The 20185-nt window shown below is 54.6% G+C and overlaps 1 protein-coding gene across 7 annotated transcripts in view; it reads left to right on the forward strand.

Annotated features, from left to right (window-relative positions):
* The window catches only part of MED26 (mediator complex subunit 26), a 51520-nt gene extending 31474 nt beyond the window's left edge, over positions 1-20046 (forward strand). For 6 of the 7 annotated variants that reach the window (XM_087443638.1, XM_087443639.1, XM_087443643.1 and 3 more), the window contains 2 exons: positions 14649-14723; positions 15219-20046. In XM_087443638.1, coding sequence (XP_087299764.1) covers positions 14658-14723; positions 15219-16871 — 1719 coding nt within the window. In that variant the 5' untranslated portion in view covers positions 14649-14657 and the 3' untranslated portion in view covers positions 16872-20046. The remainder of the gene's footprint in view (positions 1-14648; positions 14724-15218) is intronic. The other variant, XM_004422994.3, reaches the window with a different exon arrangement.
* Positions 20047-20185: the final 139 nt, after the last annotated feature.

The following is a 20185-nucleotide window of genomic DNA, read 5'->3' on the forward strand; positions in this document are numbered from 1 at the left end:
GATTCATGCATGTTGTGTATATCAGTAGTTAATGCTTTTTTGTTGCTGAATAGTATTTCATTTTATGGATATACTACAATTCATTTATCCCTTCATGTGTTCATGGACTTTTGGGTTAAGAATCTGCCAAAATGTCTTCCAAGGTGATTATACCGTTTTATACTCCCACCAGCAGTGTATGAGAGTTCCAGTTGCTCCACATCCTGGCCAGCACTTGGTATGGTCAGTCTTTTTCATTTTAGCCATCCTGATAGGTATGTACTGGTATCTCATGGTGGTTTTAATTTGCATTTTCCTAATAATGTTGAGCATCTCTTCAAGTTTTTGTTTGCTATGCATATCTCTTCTTTGTTGAAAGATTTGAAAATCTGTTCGAATCATTTGCCCATTTTTTTCCCTTGGGTTCCTTGCCTGACTATTGAGTTGAAAGAGTTTACTCTAGATACAAGTCCTTTCTTAGATATAGGATTTGCATATATTTTCTCCCATTCTCTGGCTTGCCATTTCATTTTCGTAGCAGTGTCATCTTTTGAAGAGCAAAGATTTTCAATTTTGATGAAATCCCATTAATGTTTTCTCTATAGTTTGTGCTTTTCGTGTCATTTTTTTTTTAATTATTATTTTTTTTTGTGAGGAAGATCAGCCCTGAGCTAACATCCATGCCAATCCTCCGCTTTTTGCTGAGGAAGACTGGCCCTGGGCTAACATCCATGCCCATCTTCCTCTACTTTATGTGGGATGCCGCCACAGCATGGCATGACAAGCGGTGTGTCGGTGCGTGCCCAGGATCCCAACCCGGGCTGCCAGCAGCGGAGCGCGTGCACTTAACCACTACGCCATGGAGCCGGCCCCCTATGTCATATTTTTAAAGTCTTTGCCAAACCCAAGGTCACTAAGATTTTCCTTCCGTGTTTTCTTCTAGATGTTTTATAGTTTTAACTCTTATATTTAGGTTTATGATCCAGTTTATGTTAATGTTTGTATATTTTGTGAGGTAGAGGTCGAGGGATTTTTGTTTTATTTTGTTGTTTTTTGCATATGGCTATCCAATTATTCCAGCATTATTTGTTGAAAGATTATTTGTTCCCTGTTAAATTGCCTTAACACCTTTCTTAAGAATCAGCTAACCATGTATGTGTGGGTCTGTTAAGGGACTCTGTTCTGTTCCATTGATCTGTCTTTGTCCCAATACCACAATGTCTTGATTATATAATGTCTTAAACTCAGAAATGTGAGTCTTCCAATTTTCTTTTTTTCAAAGTTTGTTGGCTATTCTAGGACCTTTGTGTTTCCATATAAATTTTAAAATCAACTTACCAGTTTCTCTCAAAGATTCTGCTGGAATTTTGATTAGGATTACATTGAATCTGTAGATCAGTTTGGGGGAGAATTGACATCTTAACAATATTGCCTCTTCCAATCCATTAACTTGGTGTATCTCTCCATTAATTGATGCCTCTTTTAATTTTTCTCAGCTATGTTTTGTACTTTTCAGTGTTGAGCTCTTACATATCTTTCATCAAATTTATCCCTGAGTACTTTGTAGTTTTTAATTGCTATTATAAACGGAATTGGCTTTTTGGTTTGTTTGTTTGTTTGTTTGTTTTTTTTGAGGAAGATTGGCCCTGAGCTGACATCTATTGCCAATCTTCCTCCTTTTTTTCCTTTTTTCTCCCCAAAGCCCCAGTAGATAATTGTACGTCATAGTTGTACATCCTTCTAGTTCCTCTATGTGGGACACCTCCTCACCATGGCTTGATGAGTGGTGCATAGGTCTGCGCCCAGGATCCGAACCAGCGAACCCCAGGCTGCTGAAGTGGAGTGTGGGAACCTAACCCGGCCGCCAGGCCGGCCCCTGGAATTGGTTTTTTAAATTTCAGTTTCTGAATGTTTGTTGCTTGCATTTAGAAATGCAGTAGAATTTTATACCGAACTTGGATCCTGCAACCTTGCTAAATTCACTTATTCTAGTAGCTTTCTTGTAGATTCTGTAAGATTTTCCATATAGATTATTCTCTTATTTGTGAATAAAGACAGTTTTACTTCCCTCCTTTCCAATGTGATTGTCTTTTTTTTTTTTTTTTTTTTTCTTGCCTTGTTGCACTGGCTGGAACCTCTTGTACAAAGCTGAATAGAAGTGGTGAGCACACATCCTTGTACCTGTTCTTAGGGGGAAAAGATTCAGCTGTTCACCATCAAGTATGATGTTAGATGTGGGTATTGTAGAAGCACTTTATCAAACTGAGGAAGTTCTCTTCTATTCCTAGTTTGCTGAGAGTTTTTATCAGGAATAGATGTCCAATTTTATCAGATGTTTTTTCTGCGTCTATTGGCATGATCATAAGACTTTTCATTTTTGGCCTTTTAATATGGAAAATTAATTTTTGAATGTTATCTGCCCCCCCACACACCACCCCCACTTTAATTTCTGATCTCCATTTCTTTGCTATCTTCTTTCCTGGTGTAGGCATGCAGACTTTTCTCTTCCTAATTGTTCCATTGCCTGCCCTCAAACCAGCTGTCCCTTTCTGCCTTTGTCACCAGTATGACTGGCTAATGGCCTGTTGCATGGAGACAGGTATGGACTGACTGCACAGGATTAGCAAGTTAGGTTAGTAATGAACCTGTGGTCAGGTGTTTAACGGGCACCCTGGCTTCCTGGTTGGGAGAGCGGCATAATACCTACTTTGGAGGTCTGTGGTCTCAGAAGAGACCACAGTGTGGTAGGACACAGATGCCCAGGCAGTGGCTGCTGCCTGCCTGCCTCTCTCTGGTAACTTTAGAGCTTGCTCCTTCCTGGTGACACTGAACTGCTGAGTGCTCCTTTCCTGAAACCTTCAGAACTCCTTGTCCTCCCCAGACTAACCCCTGCCCAGGGCGAGAGTGTGTGGACATGTTTCTCTGTGAGCTGTGAAGCATAGTGTACACCGTGGCTCTCAGAGGTCGCTGGGGCTCATTTACGGTGGTTCTTAGACTTGGTTCTGTGGGAACCTCAGAGTCTGTCGCCGTGGGGGAGTGAGGGGCTGACTCACCAACACCACTCCTCCCCATCCTCCTCAACCCCAGCAGCTCTGGCATCTGTTTCCAGGATGGGATGGCCTCTAAAATTAACTGTTTATTAAATTAGAGCATATATCCAGAAGGGTGCACAGTCGTAAGTTTTACATCTCAGTGAATGTTTATAAAGCGAACATCCTTGAGTCACCCCCACCCAGGTCAAGGAATAGAGTGTTTCCCCGAAGCCACTCTTGCTCCCTCCTAGCCACTTCCCACCCCCAGCTTCTGTGACTTCTGTCACCAGTGAGAAGTCCTGCTTGCTTTTGTGCTCTCAGCCCATTACAGAGTGTATCCTTTTGTATCTGGCTTTTTACTGGACGCTGTTTGGAGATGTATTTTTGCTGTTGTGTGTACCAGTTCGTTTGTTCGCTGACCTTGACTGGGTAGACCATGGTTTAGTCATCCCTTAGACTGTTGATGGATATGCAGCTGGTTTTCAGTGGAGGCTGTTCTGAGTACAGCTGCCCTGACTGTTCTCCATGCACACATGCTCACGCTTCTGTTCTGTTCTCTGCGTGCCCTGGAGTGGAATCGCTGGGTCGAGGGGTATGAGTGTCCATCCTTATGTGACGTTTGATGCAGACTCACCTCCCTGTGTCCTTGGTTCTCTCCATGGTGGCCCCTGTTGCAGGAATGCCTGCTGAGAAGGTCCCTGTGCCCCTGTTGTTCTTCCAGCTCCACACACAGCCCAGGAGCTGCCGGGAGCATGTGGAGGGAGGGGCAGCCTTGGACCTGACCCCTCCCAAGTATAGTTTGGTGACAGGCTCATTGGTGACCCTCCGGCCTGAGTGCTTACTGTGGGCCAGGCACTGTCCTGGGTGTCCCTGTGTCTGTCTCTTGTCTCCCTCCTAGGGCCTTGTAGGAAGCTTGTGTCGTCCTCCCACTTAGTGGCTGAGGGAACAGCTGAGTGGGCTCAGAGCTGCCTGCTGACCTCCAGCTGCACCCTCTTCTCTGGTGCTTTTGCCCTGGAGCACTTGTTATGGAGTTCACGCAGCCAGGTGGGCTGCGGCGTTGTCCTGGCTGTTGGTCACTGTGTGTGTAGGACAGGCACACCTCACCCTTAATTACCTTTAGGGCCTGGTGAGTTTGAAGATCTCTCAGATTCCTGGTCTGTAAAAGTGGATGAGAGCTCTGAGACTTGCCAAATGACTTCACCAGAGTGGCCCCCACCAAGGTTCGGGTAGTTCTGGTTAGTCTTTTCCTGTCAGAACAGATGTTGTGACCCCGTGGGGAGTGCCCAGGAAAGTGAGGGCCACTGGGGCATCCTGGTCATCGTTTGTGGGTATGGTCACTTTTACTGTCATCGTCATTGCTCGGCAGTCTCAGGTTCTGGGGTCAGTTCTGGGCTTGAGCCTTTCTAAGAAGGGGCGTGTCCTCGGTTCTCTTCCCTGTAGTCCTCTCATCCTGAAGGCTCCATGCCCTGGGGCTTGTGGTAGCTTGGCTGAGCCTCTGTGGTGGTGTTTCACTCTTGCTGCTGTTCTTGCCTCTGGCCATCTCCACTCATGCCTCAGGACTGGGCCATAACAGGCCCTTCCTGCATCCGCCCAGGTGCTCAGAAACCATTCGGTGACTTGTTGAGGGGAATTCTAGAGTGTCTGTGGTTCTCAGGATCCTACAGCAGCGCAGGTGGGCCACCTGGCAGCCTCCAGGTGCCACGCTGGGCGCTGTGCTGCCTGATCTTAAGGACCACAGAGCAGCAGGGCCCACCTGGCCTGGCTCCTGTGGACGCAGAGGCTCCCAGGATTGCGGTCAGTGCACTATCTGGGATAGTTGGTTTTCCCAACATTCTGCCTGGGCTCCTAGGCTGACAGAGGAGGAGCTGGTGGCTGGTCTTGCTGATGTCCGAGTTGGGCCAGCATTGGAGGCCAGGTCTGGCCCGCCGCGTCTTTGAGCAGCTCCTCCATCTGGCCCTCGTCTGCCCTGCACCACCTCCGGGCCTTTTCATTTGGCAGTGCAGGAGTGTACTCTTGTCACCTCTCTGGTTACTTAGCAGTCTCCCGGAGGTTGGCCCCTATCGGTTCCCCCTTTTTTTTTTTTTTTTGTGAGGAAGATCAGCCCTGAGCTAACATCCATGTCAATCCTCCTCTTTTTGCCAAGGAAGATTGGCCCTGAGCTAACATCCATGCCCATCTTCTTCCACTTGATATGGGATGCCGCCACAGCATGGCCTGACAAGTGGTGCGTCAGTGCGCGCCCGGGATCCTAACCCGGGCCGCCAGCAGCAGAGCACGCGCACTTAACCGCTATGCCACGGGGCCAGCCCTCGTCCATTTTGGACCGCGCATATTCCACATGCACCTGGGAGGAGCGCTGTGTGTGCCCCTCTCGTGGGAGTCAGGTCAGTCCATCTTGCACAGCTTCTGTGAGAGCGAGGCTGGGAGGGAGAAACCGCCACCCGGCGTGCTGTCTGTCATCAGATGCACTGCCAACGGGACCCTTCTGTGAACATCTATGGCAGAAGTAAAGAGCTCTTCTTGGCTTTCCAGTTTTCCACTTGTATCAGTTGGAGTCATCCAGTTCACAGATGACATGTTGAGAGTTCTTGTGCTCTCAGAAAGGGCTGAATTACAACAAGAATTGTAAGTCCTGTGGACCTGATCCAGAGGTCAGGAGAGTTTAAGTTCGTAGTTTAGTTGGGAAGAGCTGCTGAGACTAAAGCGGGAGTGAGAGAGGGAGAGTTTGGGGGCGGTGGCTCTGAAGAGGGTGCTGCCTCCCCTCCCCACTTCTTACCTGCGAGCCTCTCTCACAGAGGTCCCCTGATGGCAGCCACTCGGGCTTGTGCGCTGATGGCGAGCTCCAGCTGCCGCCCTGGGCTTCCTCTTCCGGGGGTGCTCGTGGGGTGCAGGCCGTGCTCTGCCTGCTGTCTGGGCCAGGCTAGAGTTTCCGTTCATTGCGTGCTCTGGCCGTGGGCGCTCTGCGGGCTGTGAGTGCACGACAGTCAGGGCCACACAGATGGTGGCCACGCTCCAGCTGTGGACAGTCCTGGGAGCAGATGGGCCCCACTGGTGAGGAAGTGCTTTTGTGCTTTTGCCAAGTGTTGGGCTTGGTAGTGGCAGCTTGGGATACAGCTTTCCCCGCCCCTGTGTCGTTCTTCCTCCGAGATGCCGTGAATGAGAGACAAGGCTCCCATGGGGTCCTGGTGGAGGAAGGCTCCTTCACCAGGCAGAGCACAGAACGTGGTGTGGCATGCGCTCACGGGAGGTTCCCCTTGCTCGCACCCGGCTGTGGGACCAGGCGAGGCACCATAGGGCCAGGAGGAGGAGGATGGAGCCGCACTGACTTCTTTTTCTTGCTCAGGCAGACAGGGTGGGACACGGGCTGGGCTCTTCCAGGCTCTGCGTGGAATGCAGGCACCACCTCTTGCACTGACTTGTGGCAAAGACAGTTTGAGTCACAGAATGGCACCTGCCTGGGAACATGTGTGGAGTTTGTCAGAAGCAGAAAGACTTGCTGTGGCTCAAGATGGTGGGGCTGGGACGAAATCACAGACATGCTCGCGCCCGGCAAAGCCCCGTTTCATATACCCACATGTACGCCCTCAGCGGACCCAGCTGACGCCTCCTGTGTGGCTGGCAGGGCGCGGTAACTCAGCCGGGGTTGGCATTAGAATGCTCAGCACATTGAAAGGTTCGTAATCTGTTTGCTTTTGGGTGCCATCTGTGGTGTGTTTTGGTTTGAAAGGATAGCTTGCTTGCTGATGAACACTTGCAAAGTCTTTTGAGCTAAGTGGTTTTTGTAAATTCTGGTCTAGGCCATTCTGCATTAAAAAAAAAAGACGACTTGCACATCCTTGGTTTTTAAAGTGAACTAGTTCTTATGGGTGCTTTGCTGCTGACCTGGCCTGCTTTGAGCCCACTGAGTGAGTTGGTGTGGGCTGTGCCGCACGGATGCAGGGCCTCAAGGTGGTCGGGGGGCTGGCCAGACAGGGAGGCGGAGTGAGCCTGCCCTCGATGTGCGCCTGGCGGGAAGTGGGCTCCGGTGCCATTGTCGTTTACCAAGTAGCCTGGAGCTCAGGGCCAGCATTGGTTGTGGGTGTGTGGGTCTCCCTGGCTCTGGGGCACCCCAGGGGGAAGGCAGAGGCAGCGCTGAGACCATTGAAGGTGCTGCTGGGGACGAAGCCACTGCCCTTGTTTGGCTTCAGGGAACTCTTTGTAACCTGTGCGTTTCCCTGCTGTGGCAGGTCGGGGAGAGTATGTGGGCAGGATGCCAGCATCAGAGTCGGGTGGTGTCTGGGTGCCCTCCCTCACCTTCATTCACCTAGTAGAGCTGGTGCCAGGCTAGCATACGGCCATGCTCTGCACCTTCTAGCTGCATGGTGAGCCCTGGACTTCCATTCCCTTCTCAAATCCTCATTTTACTTATCTGTAAAATGGAGTTGTGAGGATGAAAAGGTAGAGAGCTTGGCCCCTGGAGGAATCCAACAAGAGGTGGTCCTGTGAGAGTCAGGCTGGGGTGGGCCTGCCCTGCCTCAATGCCCTTGGGTCCCACCAGTGCTCGGACCTTAGGAAGCGAAGGGTTTCTTCTTTGGCACCACGGCTTCACATGGCCAGCTTAATTTCGGAGAGATTGGGGATTTTGGGTGCAGTGGGAACCCTTGATGCATGAAGAAAAGGGAGAGCAGGGAGCGAGGGGCCTCGCAGACTCTGAAGCTGATGTCTCAGTTCCTTGTTTCACAGTAGGGCTGGAAATCCCCCACGGGGCAGTAATTACTCAGGGCCTGGGGTTTATCTACATATCCCCTGAAATAGGGCCAGCAGGAGGCTGGTCAGTGGCAGGTCTGCCCCACTGCGCAGGCTGGCCCCACCTCTGCACGGGGATCCAGGGCTGGACCGACAATCCGATTCACAGAGCAACTTTCGGACATGTGATGAGAGCCAATTACAATTTTTTTTCCAACAGGGTTTGGTTTTAAAGATGATTCCACATGCCCTGGTGTAGGCAGGTTTTCTGAAGACAGTCTGGTCTCCTAGACTCTGGAGAAGCCAGTGGTATGACTCTGTGTCAGAGGGTGGGCCACAGGGCAGTGTGGCTGGCTGGCCTTTGGGAGCAGCCTGAGAAGAAAGGTCCTGAGCAGCCAGGTCCTGCATCCCAGCTGTGGCCACAGGATCGCAGATCATGGATGTGCGAGTGTCTGGCAGGAGCTGGGACACGTGCTCACCAGAGGTGAGCAGGCCACAGAGCACTGACTGTCCCTTCCCTGGGTTACCGTGGGCTCTTTACCATGTTCCCACCCTCCCCAGGCAAGGTTGCCTGGCCCACGGCCCCTCTGTGAGATGCCCCCAGACCCTGACCGCCCTCCACCCAGCTCCTAACTTCATGCATATGTGAGCGCACACATGATGGCGTCTGCGGACAGGCGACGGCTTTGTGTGGCTTGTGGCCTCTCGTCAGGTTACTAGCTTGGGACCCCTCTTACCGAGTCCTCCCTCCAAGGCCTCAGCGCCTTGGGAACCCAACCCCTGAGCCGGCCCTCTCCGTGGCTGCAGCCCTCTGGAGCGCCCCTCGGGAGGTGTTTGGGCTGTGTCCACGTGGGCGCCCTCCCTGTCTGAGGGCAGAAAGCAGGTCTAGCCTGTCTGGTGAGCAGGAGCTGTGGAGTCTGCACACAGCCTGGTGCCGGCTCTCTCTGGGCTCTTTAGCAGGGAGGCAGGGAACCCTCTCTGCCCCAGGAGTGCGGGCTGGTTTTGCACTAGCTCTGTTGAGTGGCAGCTCAGCAGCCTGCGGGGAGCTTGGTGAGGAGCTCCAAGGGTCACACCAGTTGGGTGGTGCCCTATGGTTTGGATCTGAGGTTGAGGGGGCTCGAGACAGGCTCACTGCGGAGGGGGAGACACAGGCAAACAGTATTTGCTCCCTCCACCTCCACAGGCTGCCAGTGCAGTTCAGGTCCAGTGACCTCTCCCACCCCAGAGTTAGGGCACAGGGGTCTTTTGTAACCTTTCAGATTTGTGGGAAATTTCAAACATAAACGTGAGAGAATAATGAAACCCCTCCAGGAGATACCAGCTGACAGCCGATCAGCAGTTTCATCTGTGCCCTCCCGCCACCCACCCAAGGGGATTATTTTGTAGCAAGTTTCAGATCATATCCCTTCTTCAGTAAATACTCTAAAACATGTCATTAAAAGGGTAAGATGAGTGGTATACCTTTAATGGAGCTCTGCACTGGTGCCTCCTTGCTCCCACGTGACCCATTGGGAAGACAGGGATGTTGCCAGCCTCAGGTGTGAGCAGGAGTGGTGGCGTCCTGCACTACGTGGTCCAGACTCTTCCCCAAGCTGCTTCTGAGGGGTCCCATCCTCTCCTTGGGCTGTCGCCTGTGCATGTCCTGGCCCCTCCCTTCCTCCCGTTCAGTGTGATACGAGCAGCACATGTCGCCAGGCAGGCTGGCTGGAGTAGTGACTTTAGCATGGGCTGAGGGGCTCTTAGAGAACGAAGGCCTTTCCACTTGCTTTGTGTCTGCTCTTGGTTCTCCTGGGGTGGGAAGACCCTATCAGAGCCCTAGGAACTGGGTCGGCAGTGAGGAGTGTCCCCTCCCCGGCCCCCAAGCATGTGTCCCTGGGGCATCCCCCGTGAGTGAGGATGTGCTCACTGAGGGTTCTCTCTCCCCTCCCCGAGGCCAGGAGGTGTCTGAGTGTTCATGCTGGAGACACCAGCTGGTTCCCATTCTGCCTGGGATTGGTGTTCGGTTCCTGTCCGACCATGTGTACGTGATTGTGCCTCATGAATCTCCAGTCTAGGGCCCGAAAGCACTCAGCCAGACAGCTGAGGAGTCACTTCCACCAGTAGGCATGGGTGACTGCGTGGACACCTGTGCAGACACCTGAGTCACACCCGGGGCTGCCCGCCAACTTCCTGCCCTGCCTTTGGAGTGAACACCTCGGGGGTCCTCTCTGAGTGCTCCCCCGCTGCCTGGCCCACCCTGCCTGCCCCTTGCCCTTCCACAAGAGCCCTGCGCCTCCCCTGAGGACATGTAGACATCCAATTGCAGGGGTAGACGCCACCCCCCTGCGAGCTCCACGGCTGGGCGAGTACTGACTTCCAATGAAGAGGCCAGTCAACTGAGGAACGTAAGTGGGCTGGGATGGTGAGCAGTTCACACAGGAAGTCATCACTGGTAGAAAGGGGAAGTGACACTTGGCTTCACTAATTGTTAAGGAAATACAAACTAATCTGCATCTGTTGAAGGAGCCCAAGAGAAGATGAAAGGCTGCAGGTGCTCAGATGTCCCTGGTGTGTGAATTCTGGCCCTTTTGGGAAAGCCATTTGGCAGGTGGTTTTGGGAGATGTTTTTGTTTACTGGGAAGGAATCTCGAGGGAGATATCCACAGGAAGAAAGGGCCACAGGAGCGCCAGGCTCTTCCTGACAGCACGAAGCTGCATGTGGCCCTCAGGATCTGGCCTGCAGAACTGCCCCAAAGCCCCCCTTGAGGGCGCTGCCTGGGAGCAGCTCAGAGGCTTCCTCCGCATGCAGACATGGAGCAGCGGCAGCTGTGATTATGAATTCTGAGCAAGTGTCTTTTCATACAGACAGGTGCCATGAGGGACCCAGAACCAGGGCGGAGACAGGTGGTCTTTGGGGGTGGTGGCAGCAGTTCAACTCCCACAGTGGCTGAAGCTGATAGAAGGCAGGTCTGTAGGAGCTGGCTCACGACCCCGGGGCTATTCTTCTCCTGGCGTCCTCTCTCCCCTGTCCAGGGCTTTGGTGCCATCTCACCATCTCCGAGGCCCTGGGACCTCTTGCTGTCCACCCTGGGAGGTGCCGCTCAGGTGCTGCCCTCGCCACAGGCAGGCCTGGCCTGCCTTCCACCTGACATGCACCTCCCTGCCTCGAGGGCCCCGTGCGGGGCTGTGCAGACCAGGAGCCTCCCCTCAGCCCCATCTGAGCCCTGGCATCTCTGCTACCCAAAGGGCCCTCTCATCGAGGGTGGGAGGCCTGCTGCTCTTACGTGGGTGGGTGGGTTCGTTGGTAAGGCAGGGCTCGTTGGGATGACACTGCCTGTCGGTCTGAGGCAGGAGCCCGGCCTGGTGCTGCACAGACCCCAGGACTCCTGCCTATCGGATGTGGTGAGGGCCAGGCTCCTTGCAGCGTTTCTTGGGGTCTGCTTCCTGGTCCTTTGGGGCCTGACTGACTGCATCTGGAATGCCCAAGTGGTGCTCCCCACCCAGTGCTCAGTGCCCTCACCATCATGGCCCAAGAGGAGGGCAGAGCCAGAGGGATGAGCCCCCAGTGCGGTCCTGAACTTCCATGCAGCGGCGGCAGAAAGAGGAAGGCAGAGGTAGTAGCATTTTTCACAGGGCTGAGAGCCTGAGTGCCTCCTCAAGGCTGAAGGCCTCTCTGCACGCCCACCCGAGTGCGAGAGGTGCTTGGCTGTGGTGGTGGGGCCGCAGGCCTTAACCCATCCCCAGCCCTGTGCAGCTTCTAGGACGGTCTCTGGCTGTGCAGTGTCTGCGGCGCCAACTTGCTGCCAGCTCCCGGGGTTGCCAGGTGTTCTGCCTCCCCTCTCCTGTCTGGCAGCAGGACAGCGTCTGCCCAAGGACAAGGACACTCTTGTGCTGCCGGGCTTGTCCTGCGTGGACTGCTGGTTCAGGAGTGTGTGGGGACCCAGGGCTCTAAATATACCAGGGTGAGGTCACTGGGTGGAGACAGGCCGTGTGGCGGGGCCAGAATCCTGGGATTGGGACCAGGGGGCAGGCAGCATCTGCCCCGTGGGACTGGCCTCCTTACTGCCCAGGCTCCTCTCGTGCCAAATCCTGCCCGTGGCACATTAGAGGTACGTAGAGGATTGACTGTGTCTCCTCTCAGACCCCTCCCTCGACGCAGCTTGGAGCAGGTTTCTGCGGCTACCTGGATGTGTTCAGGAACACAGCCCCAAACAAGCACATCTCAAGGTGAGGCCTTTGTTGCCACCGTGAAGCTTGGGCCCCTGACAGAGGGGCAGCTTTGCGAGAGTGCTGCTGAGCAGAGTGAGGGCCACTGTCGTTGCTCTGTGATCACTGCATTTTACGCCCAGAGGAGACACACAGAACTCAGGGTGGGGTGGGGGTGGGGGTGACAGCTGCCTTCACCTAGAAATGGGGCAGATAATGAAAGCCAGGAATACATGTGGCCAGCAGAATAATGGCCTCCAAGGATGTCCCCATCCTAATCCCAGAACCCGGGCATGTGGTACTTCACATGGCAGAAGGGACTTTGCAGATGACTAAGGTTGCAGACCTGGATTATCTGGGTGGGCCCAGCCTAATTGGATCTGTAGAAGCAGAGACCCTTTCCTGGCCGGGTCAGAGAGGTGTGATGTGCGGACTCAACTCTGTTGCTGACTTGGAAGATGGAGGGAGGGTCCACAAGCCAGGTAATGCAGTGTCCTTCAGATGACAGCCAGTGAGAAAACGGGGACCTCAGTCCTACAGCATTGAGGAACTGAACTCTGCCAACACCTGAAGGAGCAAGAGACGGGCCCTCGAGAGCCTCCCGAAAGGAGGGCAGCCTGCTGACACCCAGATCTCGGCCCAGGGAGACCTGAACCACACACCAGACCTCCGGACCAAGATGATACGTGCGTGTCGTTTAAGCTGCTCATTGTGTGATCGTTTTGACAGCAACAGGAAGCAGACACACTACAGCTGGCATGGGTGTGGGACACAGGCTTCCCCACCTTCCTCGCCCGCGGTGGGCATGGGATGGGAGCAGCCTTCCAGGGGGCTGATGACAATCATTCGTGGCCTTTGAGCTGATAGTCCCTCTGGCTGCTTGTGTGTTATCTTAGCCCAGAGTCACCTCCAGTAAAGGGGGTGATTACGGCCTTGTTTGTAACGGCGAGTGGACACGCCTAAGTGCCCCCTCTTCCACCACACACACACATACACACACTGTAGGGCTGAGCAAAGGGAAGAGGTCTGTGATGCTGGGCCTTTCTGATGTGAAGTGAGAAAAAGCAAGGCAGCCATGTTTTGTTCTGTTCTGTTCTAAATGTGTAAGTGTATATACACAGGCTTGGATATTATGTAGGGCACAGTTTTGGAAAAGATATAAGGAAACTCTGTGGTGGCGGGGTGGGAGGTGTACCTTCCTGCTTGTATTGTGCCTATGTAACTAGGTTCTCATGTGGCGGGGGGTGTGATATACTCACTGTGGGATCTCGGAGGGCAGAGGGTTCACCACTGGCTGGCCCACCAGGAACCTGCAGCTGCTGGGGGTTGTTGAGCTGCAGGACTTCCTTATCTAGTCTGGATCCAAATCCTTTCCCGGGGTTGCTTCGTCAACACGTTCTCCCAGGCTGAGGCTGGCCTCTTCATTAACCATGTCTTATTTTAATAAGCAAAAATTCTTAATTTTAATGAAGCTCAGTTTGTCAGTATTTTTTCTTGGACGGTTAGTGCTTTGAAGCTCCTAAGAAGTCTTTGTCTACTGCAAGGTTGCAAAGATAGTCTCCTGTTTCTTCTAGAAGCCTTAGGATTTTCACTCTGACACTTAGGGCTTTGATTGATTTTAAATTAGTTTCTGAGTTGCTCTGATGTTCGCTGTCAGTGGAATCATACAGTAAGTACTTCTGTGACTTCTCACTCCCTGTGCTGTAAGCTTCGTCTTGATGCGCTGAAGCTGCAGTTGGCTCATTTCTATTGCTCTTGAATTTCTCAGTCCGTTCCTTCGACTCTTTGAGGACATGGGTGTCATTACAACATTGGACCACATGACCCACTTCTTTCTGTGCGTCTCCTATCTGTAAAATGTGATGACAGTGGCGCTTCCCCCACCCACCCCCCACCCCCCGCTCCAGACTATTGTGACGATGAACAAGGTGGTGCTGCATGGAGAGCAGGGCCTGGCCCCGAGCAGGTATCACAGAACGGGTGGAATGGCTTGCTCATGAGATATGCACATGTTCGACTTTTCCAGACAAAGCCCATCGCTCTCCAGAGATTGGCTGTGCCCCAGAACCACCTGGTATTGTCAGATGCCATTCCTGCCAGTTGGGTGTGTATACAGCGTGTCCACTTGTGGGGTCAGTCAGCATTTCCTGATTACTAACAAGGTTGAGCAGAGGTGCGGCAGGCTCCCGTTTTGCGCGGGGCCTGTTCGTCTCTCCTGGCCCAGGATCTAGACACGGATCCTCAGGGACCTGTGGCATCTGTCTTCTCCCACCTATGACTTTGCTCCCTTTATGGTGTCTTTGGATGAAATCTGAAGGTCTTGTTAATGTAGCCAAATGGATTGGATTGTTTGTATTGATCTTTTCTTTTAAGCTTGGTGCATTTTATTGGATAAATTCTTCAGCCTCCTGCTCCATCAGATGGCAGAGTAGAGCGCATCCCCTGGACCAAGAGCAGATCTTGTTTCATTAGCATCATGAGTTTGGGTTGTGTGACAGCCATGCAGGCGGCTGGGTGGGTGTGTACATGGACTAGCTGGTGGTAACCTGTACCCCAGGTGGACGGAAGTGTGAGCACTGGGTGCCATGCTGGCCTGGGCGCAGGCAGGAGCCTGAGTGAGGTGGGGGCTTTGGTGAGGCTGGCTCCACTGGCTCTTGGTGAGGGAGAGCCTGGCAAGCTGCGATAGGGAAAAGGGCGGGAGCGTGACAAGTGGCTCCTGTTTTGCAGATCCGGAACATGGTAGCGGTGCAGGAAGTCATCTCCAGCTTGGAGAAATACCCCATCACCAAAGAGGCACTCGAGGTGAGTGTCCCCAGCTCACAGCATGTGCTCTGAGAGGGTCGTCTTCCGGGGGCACTGCAGGGACTGGGTGGCCTCAGTCCCAGAGCTGGGGCTGCTTCCTCCATGGGACGCCCTGCACACTTGGGGGAGGCTCCACTGAGTGGCGCTGGCTCAGGCCCTCCCTCTGTCTGCTGTGGTCTTTGCCACAGTGTACTCTCACCCACCAAGTGTCCCTGGTGGAGTGTCCTTGCAGTGGCCTTGACAGCGCCAGGAGCCCATGGGTCAGTGCCTCTGAGAATGCTGCCCGAGGACCCTAAGGTCTGAGGACAAGATTTGAGAATTTAGATGTCACAAAGGACCCAAAATCCCCATAGGTTTTGTGTACAGTAAGTCGGTGGTTTAGGGTCAGTGAGGTCATTCCAAAGAGCAGGGGCCCTTCCCACCTTTTCTGGCTCAGCTTCCTTTTCACGGGGGACTCCCTGTCCCAAGTGTCTGATCGTCTCTCTCTGGTTGTAGGAAACGCGACTTGGGAAGCTCATCAACGACGTCCGCAAGAAGACGAAGAACGAGGAGCTCGCCAAGCGGGCCAAGAAGCTGCTGCGGAGCTGGCAGAAGCTCATCGAGCCTGTGCACCAGAATGAGGCGGCGCTGCGGGGGCTGGCGGGCGGCCCCGGCTCTGCCAACGGGGGTGCACACAACTGCCGGCCGGAGGCGGGGGCGGCCGGCACACCCAAGAGCATCCACGACCTGAAGAACCGCAACGACATCCAGAGGCTGCCCGGGCAGCGGCTGGACAGGCTGGGCAGCCGCAAGCGCCGGGGGGACCAGCGCGACCTTGGCCACCCTGGGCCGCCTCCCAAGGTCTCCAAAGCAAGCCATGACTCCCTGGTACCCAACTCATGCCCCCTCCCCACCAATGGGATCAGCGGGAGCCCCGAGAGCTTCCCTGGGCCCCTGGACGGCAGTGGGCAGGTGGGCCCCGAGGGCGGCCGCCTGGATCCTGGCGAGATGGATAAGCACAGCGGCAAGATCCCCGTCAACACTGTGAGGCCGCACACCAGTTCCCCGGGCCTGGGCAAGCCCCCCGGGCTGTGCTTGCAGACCAAGGCTGCAGTGCTGCAGCGGCTGGACAGGGTGGACGAGACTTCGGGGGCCCCCCCACCCAAGGGGCCTCCTCGCTGTTCCTTCAGTCCCCGGAACTCACGGCACGAGGGCTCCTTTGCCCGGCAGCGGAGCCCGTACACACCCGGGGGCTCCGTGCCCAGCCCCCCGCCGCAGCCCCAGGCGCTCGATGCCACGCAGGTGCCGTCACCGCTTCTGGTGGCCCAGCCGTCCACGCCCCCTGTGCGGCGGCTCGAGCTGTTGCCCAGCGTGGAGAGCCCAGTGCGCTGGCTGGAGCAGCCCGACAGCCACCAGCGGCTGGCAGGGCCCGGCTGTAAGGCGGGGCTGCCCCCGGCCGAGCCCCTCCTGCCCCGGGCAGGCTTCTCTCCGGACTCCTCCAAGGCAGACAGCGATGCTGCCTCCTCTGGTGGCTCGGACAGCAAAAAGAAGAAGAGGTACCGGCCTCGCGACTACACGGTTAACTTGGACGGGCAGGTGGCCGAGGCGGGCATCAAGCCGGTCCGGTTAAAAGAGCGGAAGCTCACCTTTGACCCCATGACAAGACAGATCAAACCTCTGACCCAGAAAGAGCCGGTGCGGGCCGACAGCCCTGTGCACATGGAGCAGCCCAGGACAGAGCTGGACAAGCCTGAGGCCAAGGCCAGCCTCCAGAGCCCTTTTGAACAGACGAACTGGAAGGAGCTGTCACGCAATGAGATCATCCAGTCCTACCTGAGCCGGCAGAGCAGCCTGCTCTCGTCGTCAGGCGCGCAGACCCCGGGGGCTCACCACTTCATGTCCGAGTACCTGAAGCAGGAGGAGAGCAGCCGGCGTGGGGCCAGGAAGCCACACGTGCTGGTGCCTCATGGCCCGCCCACAGACCTCCCGGGGCTGACCCGGGAGGTCACGCAGGACGATCTGGACAGAATCCAGGCCCACCAGTGGCCGGGGGTGAACGGGTGTCAGGACACACAGGGTAACTGGTATGACTGGACGCAGTGCATATCGCTCGACCCGCATGGCGATGACGGGCGGTTGAACATTCTGCCTTATGTCTGCTTGGACTGACCGCCCGGCGGCCTCGAAGTGCATTCCCACCTTGCAGTTAGCCGGGGCGGGCGGGGGCCGGGGCCCAGCCACCTCCAGGGGTTGGGAACCTGGGACTCTGGCCCAGGGCAGGCTGGCGGGAGGGGGCGGGAGTCTCCGCTCTGCCCTCAAAATTCTCCTTCTTTTGTGAAATGCTGCTACCAGTTTACTAACAAAATTGCAAAGGAAGGACCGCGTGGAAGAAAGGCCGGCAAAGTGAGTTCAGAACTCGATAGCAAACCAGCTATAAAAAGCGTTAGTCCCCACCCCGGAAGAGGTGCGGATGCTTCCCAGCACCGGAAGCTGGGCCCTCAGTTGCAGGCAGGCACAGAAAATCTGTGGGAGAGGTTACCTTTAACACAGCAACCGAAGCACGCATCTCATCGATTTGCATTTTCTGTTTTTTAATTTTACCCTGAGTGTCTGAGGCAGTGGGCAAACCCGTAGCCTCTGTGTGTACCTTACCTGGCCAGCGTTTCCGTCATGGTGCCAGAAGCTTCTCAGCTGTAGTGAGCTGCTGGCACCGGGTAGGCCACCTGGCCAGCCAGTTTGACCCACACTCCATGGGCATCCACACATTCGTATCTGATTCCAGTTAAAACCCAGTTTTTAAAGAAATGCTGCAAAAATTTAAGTTTTCTAGTGTTTATTTCATCCCCCTCTTCCATCTGACCACCAGCCAAATAATTTTCCTTTCTTTCTCCCTGTTCATTTTCCCCTTCCTGCACATATCTAGAAAATTTCACCTTTCTAGAGTCCACTCCCAAAAGACACAAAAGTAACCGCGGGTGCTACTGGTGTGTAAGCTGTCCTGTTGGGCGTGGAGACCTGTCTGTACGCTGGAAACACTCATAACCATTCCTTTAGATTCGTTTGCCTTATGGTTATTGTCATAAATGCGATTTGCAAAAACAAGGAGCCTTAGTGAATGTACAGTACCTAGACTTCTGTGTTCTCAGGACGCAGAAGGGAGCAACTTTGCTATTTGGTCCAGTAAGTGGACACCTTGTGATATAAATGTGGAAATAAAAAAAAAAAAAAAACATTTGCACAAACCAGTCTGAGAATCGTTTCTCATTTGGTCCTTTATGGCCAAATCAGCCCTTTCTGGATTCTAGACTAGTGGAGAAGAACTGGACCCCTGTCTGAGGCTCAGGCCCCACAGCTAGACTGCAGAGAGGTGGGCAGGGCAAAGAGGCCAAGCCAGCCTGTTGGCCTTCTGCGTGGAAACTGACCTCCACCTGCCTTTCATTCATTCAGGGCCACGTGTTGCCTCTCCCCCCTCCAGGGTCACCTCCTAGCTTTGGGTGACAGAAACCAAGGATCCACATCAAGGAACGTTATCCTGGCTCCATCCAGACCTCACCTGCCCCAGAGAAAGAAGCCCTCCCAAGAAGGCTCTGTGGCCCAGGTTTCAGTGACTTTGTTTTGCCCCCCAAAATATTTGTAGTTCTTACAGGGCATAGCTCAAAGCCTTGTCTGGCAGTGCACCCCTTGGCCACGGCCCCGGGCTGCCAGCTCCCCATGCAGCCCTGGGGCTATCTTAGTATCTGGCTGGTGCTGATATTTAAAGAAAAAAACTTTTCTCCCTTGACTGTGAAGTAACAGTCTTTTAATGCTGCCTCCCGTCCCTGAAACCATAAGCTAAGACTTGAGTTTTGTAGTTTTTTCACTCCAGGATAGATCATCTTGGACATATCTACTTAATTTCACAGTTGGGGAAGTAGCTGCCCCTTAAGATAAAAGGTGGCCCCACAGGGCAAACCAAGGGGTCCAGGAACAGTCAGCCCAGAACCACAGTTTCAGATCCAGCAGGGATTTCTGACTCAGCCTTGGTGCAAGACACATGCAGCCCAGAAAAGGGCAGGGGCTGCAGTGGCTTTGAGGGCAGTCTGGTGGAACTCCAGACCGGCTACCTACCAGCTGTGTGGCTCTGGGCTAATCACTTCACTCCTGTGTACATGTCCCCATTTGGGAGATGCAAGTGCTTATGCCAAGAGTTGTGAAGACTAAGTTAAATGACCAAAGTTTAGAAAAAAAAAATCATGTCAGAGGAGCTGTTTGTGCTGTGGAGTTACTTTCCTAATTTCACAGTGCCTGTTTCTCGTAATGTGGCCAGCCCCATGGCTCTGGGTTGTCCCAAGGAAGTGACATTACTCTGTGACAAAGGGTCATAGGCACAGCTGGAAGGTATCGGGGTGTGTGCAGGCTGGCACCCTATGAGCATCTCCTTGTCTCAGACCAGGGTTTTGGCACAGGTCGCTGCTCCCCCGCCTGCTGCAGGGACCACCTGGCCTGTGTCTGAGTACCCAGTAAGCCCCCAAGCCCTAGGGTAAAGATACTGCCTGCCTTTGAGAACACAAGGTTAAGTTGGGAATCAATGGGTTGTCACTTTCTAATCTGCCAAGTAAGGACACTGTAAAACGGAACTTTTAACCCCTTCCCCCCAAAAACTTGTTGGAACATGATTTTTAGAACAAATTAAAGTCCTTCAGGTAGTATAAAATCATCTTGCTGAAAACACCGTCTCGTTTTCCTCCGCTGGGGCCCGGGGCTGATCTCTCCCGCCGGTCCTGGGGCATCAGCAGTCAGGGCCGGCAGTCCCCCTCCTGCAGAGCCCTGGAGACAGGTCCCCGAGGAGCCTGCCGCGGCCACGGCTCCCGAATTGGCCAAGCGGCCTAAGCCGAGTCGCTTCCCTTGTCTGGGCTTCGGTCAGTCCGTCTGTGAGAGGGACATGGTAACACCTACCGCACGTCACAGTCACACGGCGCGGTGTTCCCAGAATGTGCTTCCCGAGACCGCGCGCTCTCAGCGGGGCCCTCGGACGGAGTCCGGCCGCGCGAGTCCGCTCCCGGTTTGCAGGAAGAATTTAGCCCACGGAGAGCTTTCCTTTTGGTGACATTTCGTTCCTTTTCCCGAAAGGTCTGGTCTCTCAGCCTCGGTGTCGGCCGCCGCCCGCCCATCAGGAATCTGGTTTGGAGGGCGCCAATGTGGCGCGGACATCGAGGTCTAACCCGCGAGCTCGATGGCCCGCTCACAGACGCCGGCGCAACAGGGTCCACGCTTCCTGCTCATTCGGCTCGGGCTCGGGCTCTGGCTCCCGCAGCGCAGCGCCACTCAGCTCCCACTCCGCGTCCCCTCCTTCCGCTTCCGGGACAAGCCCCGCACCCTCCGGAAGGCCTCCCGAGGGTGGGCGGGGCCTGCGCTCGCTACGTGGTGGCGGGCGCGTCTGCCGGCGCGTAGCGTATACGCGTGGCGGCGGCGGCCAATGGGGAGCGGCGTTGGCCGGCGCGCCC

Source organism: Ceratotherium simum, chromosome 18, assembly GCF_057802395.1.
Source record: "Ceratotherium simum simum isolate JZ-2026a chromosome 18, ASM5780239v1, whole genome shotgun sequence".
NCBI lineage: Eukaryota > Metazoa > Chordata > Mammalia > Perissodactyla > Rhinocerotidae > Ceratotherium > Ceratotherium simum.